Source organism: Hipposideros armiger, unplaced genomic scaffold (assembly GCF_001890085.2).
Source record: "Hipposideros armiger isolate ML-2016 unplaced genomic scaffold, ASM189008v1 scaffold_852, whole genome shotgun sequence".
NCBI classification, from domain to species: domain Eukaryota; kingdom Metazoa; phylum Chordata; class Mammalia; order Chiroptera; family Hipposideridae; genus Hipposideros; species Hipposideros armiger.
In genome coordinates this window covers 648,756-656,102 of record NW_017732202.1, presented here as the reverse complement: position 1 = coordinate 656,102, position 7,347 = coordinate 648,756, and the positions used below count along the sequence as shown (strand labels likewise).

General features: G+C 43.6%; 1 protein-coding gene across 1 annotated transcript; it reads right to left on the bottom strand.

Annotated features, from left to right (window-relative positions):
* Positions 1-3,298: 3,298 nt before the first annotated feature.
* Positions 3,299-5,234, bottom strand: LOC109374646 (integrin alpha-4-like; the record flags this gene model as incomplete). Its single annotated transcript, XM_019629398.1, has 3 exons — positions 3,793-5,234; positions 3,609-3,692; positions 3,299-3,420 (listed from the first exon to the last, which is right to left on the bottom strand). Coding segments are annotated over exons 1-3 (403 nt in total), but the record flags the coding sequence as incomplete, so codon positions are not given.
* Positions 5,235-7,347: the final 2,113 nt, after the last annotated feature.

Sequence of the window (7,347 nt, the reverse complement as noted above, 5' to 3'; positions counted from 1 at the left end):
ACTCTAGTAAGAGGGAATCATTCTTTGCAATGCCTTAATTTAGCAACAATCTGTGATCAAAGTTTCCTTTTGATGCAGAGTGCCTGAGTGGAAAGGCAACTGGACGTGTGGCAATCACTATGGTCTCTTCAGACATATAGTTTTCATGAATAAGTCCGGGCTTGGACCCTCCGGATGGGGGACTACCTTCCTTTGGTTCACAGAGGGAGGTACCAAGGGAGTGAGGGGAGAGACACTTCACTAAATTCACTTCACTAAAAGGGGTATCTTACTTTCAACATCTTGCATCCTGAACATTCTAGATAAATGGGCATTTGCTGCTCACTTCTGATTATGGTTACGTTGACTATACCATAGTATACGACAACATTATCCACAAAGATGGTGGGGGATGGGGGTAGGATATTGATCTCTTCTTTTGGGGGGTGTTGTCTGTTCGAATCAAACTTTGATCTGAAACTCTTATATTTAAAGACTAGTCCATATGGATAGTAATTTGAATTACATAGGAAATGGGCACCATTTTAAGAGATCTTTCAACTTCATCTCCTTGATAGCAAGTTAAGCCATCAAATGAAAGCAAACACCATAGTGACATGGCAATCATAGCTCAATTTTTAGTTATATAGTTTTTGGTTGAGCCAGCAATATTTTTCACTGTATGTCATTTCAACTGTTACCTTTTAATCTATACATTTAACTTTTTGTTTATTAATTGTCCCTATGTATTAACCTCAACCTGCTTATAACATACAGATATAGATTTCAGTAGAAAATAGAGATAAAAAGAAATAAACTATATTTTTAACGCCTTTTCTATGTCAGGTACTGAGCTAAGCATTTTCCATATATTATAGTCACATATATTGACACAAAAGCCATCTTCACAATCTATACAATTAGAAGATTGTGTATACACACACACACACACACACACACACACACATATTCCTTGAAACATCCTCATAAAGAGCACTACATAGTCCACAAACCTGAGCATACTTAAATGTCTTTAGTTACCAATTTATTATTTTCAGTGTTTCTTTTCTAGGTTTTATTCTCAATCCCTTATTTTACAGCATTAAATTACTTCTGAGTTTGTTCTGGATAGAGACACAATTTCTTTACAAAAGGGAGAGAAGCTACATTGTTTAAAATGTTATATAGAAAATAACTTCAGTCAACTCTTATGCAAATACTCAAAGCTAGTACTACAGCTATTAGTATTTCAAGCAGTGATTGAATAGAAATCTTGTCTTCCTTTTTTTGCCTTTCATCTCAGTAAGTACTTTTATTGACCAAAATTTTAAAAGTTAAAAATATCACTTTGGCTTGTCATTTGTTATTACTTCCTTATTCACCAATCAGCTTGATAACAATCAAACTTTCACTTTGCTTTTACTCACTCATCCATCCAATAAATCTTCACTTAATTTGTAGTTGCCGCACATCTACCATGTGCTCATTTCTCTGAGGATATTTCTGTAGACAACCCCTATGCTCCACGTGCCTAAAGAATTTAGGTATTCCTTCAGTTTTGAGAGGCATTATAATCTTAAGTTTTACATAATACTATGACATGATCTTTCCAATTAAAATACAAACATCTAGAAATAGATTCAGTGCCCTTCCAGACAGGAAGTAGATGCTGAATACCAGTATTTATAATGTCATAGATCAGGAAACTAGGACAGGACAACAAAAATAAATTTTTCCCTCCTGAGACCTTGTCAAGATCCTCTGACAGATCAAGGTTGCCTGCTCCACTCCCTAATTTTTTACCCCACAACTCGCTTATGCAATGAAAATCATGTTTCACAGAATTATTCTAAATGGCTAGCTCTGTGAATGTATTATGTTTTCCTAGTCTGCCTTTTGGGATGGACAGTGCTTATGACAGGCTGGGGCTTATTCTACATGTTATAGACAACTCCTGGATTTTGATGGATGCTCTCTGAGTTAAAAATAAAAATCCCATTATGTTCACACTCTATTGGAATTCATCCTAAATGAAGCAAACCAGCTTCCTAGTTTGAGAAAAACCAAAGACTGCTATATTAAAAAAAAAAAGGTTAGAGATGTAGTAATAGTTTATCTCAAAATTCTATTGACAGCAAAAATAAATATGAAAAGGGTACCCATTGTATACCTTTTATTTACCATTTACAGATGACTCATCAGCTAGGCAGACAACATATTGGACTCTTAATTTTATTTATATTGAAGATGCATAAAAGGAAAGGACTTGAACTTTGGACCCAAGCCCACCTGACTTTGACTTGGGGTCCCATCTTCCACTCACTAGTTGAATAACCATTAGAAACAAGGACTTGCAACCCTCTGAGTCACAGAGTCCTTATGTGTTAAGTAGGAACAACGCCAACCATGACTCAGTGGTGCTTTGAGAGAGAGAGAGAGAGAGAGAGAGAGAGAGAGAGAGAGAGAGAGAGAGAGAGAGAGAAAGCAACATATATAGCAGCGCCTAACAGTGTTTTTAACAAGATAGGTGTGAATTAATATTAGTTCCCCTTTTTTCCCCCTTGTGTCTGTGCAAAGCAAATTTGCTTTGACTCTGAAACATGAACTTTCCTCCTTTCCCCTGTCAGGACACATTTTTCAAGTTGTCACAAATCTAAGAAGAGACATTTAGAAATGACTTCAAATAGAGGTAACCATTTAACATAAGAGTTTTTGGAAAGAAAAATTAATAATTATGTGTTAAGCCTCATTTTAATTATATTAGCAATAGAGATGCCAATTTTTCCTGTGCTCTTCTTTTACACTTCATATGCTAAGTAAAGCTATATCATTTTCTTTTTTAAAAAGCCCTTAGGCTAAATGACAGGATAAGGGATCAATTCCAACTGCTATTCCTGATCTGCCTTAGTCTGCTCTCTTTAACAAGCTGGTAGGTCAAAGATGGAAATAAAATTCTTAAGTCCTGGCTTGGTTGTATCCTGTCCTTAATATGCTGAGACTTTAAAATGTGTTTTACACATGGTGGTGGTGGTGGGGGGGGCGAGGCGTGAAAAGAAGGTATAAGAAATTTTCTTCTACATCGTTTTTTGTCAGAGTACTATGTTCATCAGCAAAATGGAGTAAAATATTGACAGAAAGAAGGGGACCACTTTCATGTTAATAAGTAAAGATGGTGTGGAGTTAAAAGTGAGAATCATTCTTTTTAAACTAGAAGTAATATGCAACACTAGTTTTTCCAGGACTCATGCTACTGTGGAGACCACAAGTGGGGTGGAGGGGTGGGAAGGGTCACTTGTTTCTGGTCCCAGATCCAACTCACCCAGCTGGAGTTGTTCGCACGTCCGGTTTGGATTCTTTCCGATCCTGCATCTGTAAATCGCCCCGGGATTGACCACAGAAGCATTGGAGAGCCAGTTGGCCGTGGGAGCCCCCACTACGAGCCTATGGCGAGAAATGTGCACGTGCGCGCAGACGTGAGCTATGCTGCTCACAGAAATCTTGGTCACAACAAACGTGCAGTTGGCAGCGGGCCCGCTCCCCTCACCTCCTCCTCCGCCCACTACCCCACACGCATCCATCCCACCTGCCACCCCTAACTCGCAGCTCCAGGGCCTTGCGCCAGAACGCACCCCAAGCAAGGCCATCCCAAGATAAGTTCGTTTCCTGAGCAGACCTCCGGCGCGCCTGTCGTCGCAGTGTTCCCCTTCTGCCTCCTTCAGAGACAGGAGAGTATGAACGGGGCAGGGAGTCCCCGAGGCACCCTTCAGTCCCCGCTCCGCGATGCCAAGAGTGCCCCAGGCTGACTCCACTCACCATCGGTTCGCCCCGTGGCTGTGCAGCACTACAGAGTAGCCGAACAGGGTGTCGGGGGGGCCCTGGTAGAGCAGCGCGCTCTCTGTGTCCACGTTGTAGGGGCGGCCGGTGGGGACCCCCAGCCACAGCAGCAGCATCACCGCCTCCCGGACGGCGGCACTTCGGGGCCCCGGTCCGCGCCTCTCTTCCCCAGCCATGTGTTCTCGGAGGGGCACATTCAACTCTAAACCGCACTGTCCGGAAGTTGTGCGGGATGAGGCATGAGACCGACAGCCAAGGGGAAGAGCGCCCCAAGAGAGGGCGCACAGCGTGTCCCGCACCAGCCGGCAGGAGGGAGAGGAAGGGAGGGAAGGAAGGAGGGAGGGAGGGAGGGAGGGACCGACAGAGGGAGGGAATTCGGTCGCTGCGGGCGGAGCAATGGGGCTGGCCCGGAGGTAGCGCGCCCTACTGCCCCCACTCCTGGTCTCGGCAGCAGGGAGGTGCGTGCTCTGTGGTTCCAGGCGTGGGCCCCAGGGTGGGGGTACAGGGCGTGGTGCAGAAAAGACTTAGTGCGATCCGCCCCCGCGCAGCTGTAGGGGGCGCTGGGGGACCTCTGCTGCTCAGGACTGTCTGTGCAGGCCAGGGGTTTCACAGCCCCCCGCGGAAGTTAGTATGATTCGGGGCTCACCGGGCTTTACAAGAGTGGAACTGGAAGGAGCACGGGCTTCGCCTTTTAAAACTGGTTGGGGCCTGGATGCGGAGCGGCGTGGCCCCAACTCAATCCTCGGGGGACGCACTTTGAGCTCAGAGGCTCCACGGCCTGCCCCGTGTCACCCAAAGGCCAGCCACAAACCCAGGAACCAGGACCGCAGCAGGGAACCGTCCAGATCTGTTGCTGATAGCTATGCGATCTGATTTTGGGGGCAATAACAACCGCTAGAGAATAATTCAGAGGGCCACAGGTTAAAAATGAAAAGAAGTCCTAAAGGCGCCCCAAGTAGTTTGGTGCAAAGACTGTTTACTTCAAGGCTCAGAACCCTGTGCCTTTGTGTGCCCACTTCCTTCCTCCTCACACTTACTCAAGTTCTGGGTTTGTACCACTCTGGCTGAATGGCATGCAGGTCTAGGCTGTTGGGAGTTTAACAGCGAGGCTGGGTTAAGAAAGCAGTGAGACTTGCCCCACTTTAATAAAGAACCGGGTTCTTACTGCTCCCTCTTTTTATGCATACACGACTTTGCCACCTGATACCCAGTGTGAGGTCAAGAGACAGACACCATAATAAGCCTTGGAAGATGCGCTGGAGACCCACAGCCCAGCACACTGGTGCTGGGGTTTAGTCTCATTCTAATACAATCCTTACGTGCCTCAAATTTCTTTTTTTGAGCAACCAGAGAGACAGCTGAAGACGACTAGACTGATATTTGCAGGAGATGGAAGTCCAGTTATTAATTATTACTATGTGAAAAAATAAAGAAAAGGGGTTTATCAAAGGGGGTGTGTGTGCGGGCGCTCGGGTGCGCTCATTTGCTCACTTTAAAACCACACTGAAATTAGCACATCTTGAATTGCAATGGCAGACATATCACTAAAATATTTGTTCATTATTGAGTTGGTACTTTGCAAGCCCCACAAGATACCACCATGAGCAAGGCAGGACAGGCCTTCAGGAAAAAATTTCAGCCAAATGGTAGACAGACACATTTTGTTAACTCAAGAACGTTCTGAAGGCTCTAGGGACACTTACAGAGAGGTATGAAGGACAAGGAGGATTGACTTAGGCTAAGTGGTTTGAGGAGAAGAACAAGGGCCAGCTCCAGCAAGGCCAGGTAAAGGAACTGGAAGAGGTGGTCTTGGTGGAGCGTTTAGTTGTTCACACACAGGTTAGTATGATACCAGGCCAATAAGGGAATCAAGGACACATCACGAGCCTCCTAAGCCAGGTTAGAAAATTTAAACTATATGCTGAGGTTGGTAGGAAACTGGTGAAAGATTTGTCTTGGACAGCTGTGGGGCTCAGAAGTGTGAAGAAAAGACTGAAGACAGAAAACCTAATTTTGGAGGCTCCTGCAGTAATGAGTAGGGAGATGATGGTGGCCTGAATTAGGAAGTAGTAGAGGAGGAATAGAGGAAATAGATTCAAGAGGTATGAGAGACAGAACCCGCTAGAATTTGGTGATAGTATTAATAGATACAAATATGGAGCTGAGATGAAGGAGTTAGGATAATGCCCAAGTTTCGAGTTTGGGATCTGGGTATATGGTGGTAATTTACAGAGAAAAACACACTGGAGGAATGAGGCTATTCATGTATGTATGAGCACAAATGGGCACACCCATGGGGTGCTGATGAGTTAAGTTTTAGACGTGTGGTTTGAGATATTTGTGGAGTAGTAAGCTATTCTAGCCAAATTCAACCCAATATTTTTTATTTTTTATTTTTTTGTCAACAGACAAAACAAGAAGAATATTATCATTTGCAACAAAGTGAAAGGCAAACATTGGTGTGTGATAAAGCTGTTGTAAAAATAAAAGGGCTTTTAGAAAAGTAGCGATCAGAGCCCAGGCTGAATGACCCTGCTCTGCTTTTCTATTCAGAAAGTATTTCTCTCTGAGTAGATCTGCATGCTGATTTCAACCAACTTCTACAACTAGCTCACATTGTCATCATTCTGCAATAAACAACCTCTCTTGTTTGCAGCCACAACATTTTCAGTTGAGGCTCAGTAAGCAGATGTATCAAAGGCATTTCCACACTTCCAGAACCTGGCAATGTCAGAGCCACTTATGTGAACCCATACTATTGCTTTCCCTTCATCAAGATCTCATATGATGAAATCCACTCAACACAATTCTTTTCCGAGCATAATTAATATGAGTAGGGGCCAGTAGAGCATTTAATGGGGCAGGATCTTATTTCTATGATTGTAGTTATAGTTATTACTTCATCACCTCTCCAAAAACAGCCACCCTTCCCGACCTCGCACACTGTGTTAACCCCAAGTTTCCTTCCTCCAAGCCTTAGAGAACATTCCACTTTTCCTAAGTCAGCAGAAAAAAAGGGTGTTTCATGTTGCTTTGACAAAGTCTGAAGATACTGCCATGTCTCTAATCTATGCTTTTATAGGCAAGTGTGAGAACAAGGTTGGGAGAGAGCACATAGAGTGGGGAGAAGAAGATTGCAAAAAACTACTTACGCCTCAACTGAAATGAAATATTAAGTCATTCAATTAATTAATGTATCATTTGATTAATATGTATCAAGTGCCCACTGTGTGCTGGGAGCTGTCTTAAGGATTCAAATATGAGTAAAAGACAAAATACAAGTAAGTGCTCTCTATCCTAGGTAAGAAGTCCTCCCCAGTAGAGAGAATTGTAATATGGGCTCAACCAACTTAGTTGTTAGCAAGAGTGAGCATTTCTCCATCTTGAAAGCCTTTCTTTTTGTGATAGTATTTTTTAAAGCTATTTTTCCCATTTCTATCTGGCTATTCTGGGTCTTTTTGCTGGCGTCTTTTCCTCCATCAGTGTTGGAAAGCCCGAGGCCTCTGTCCTGGGCCCTCTTTCCTTCTCTCCCCA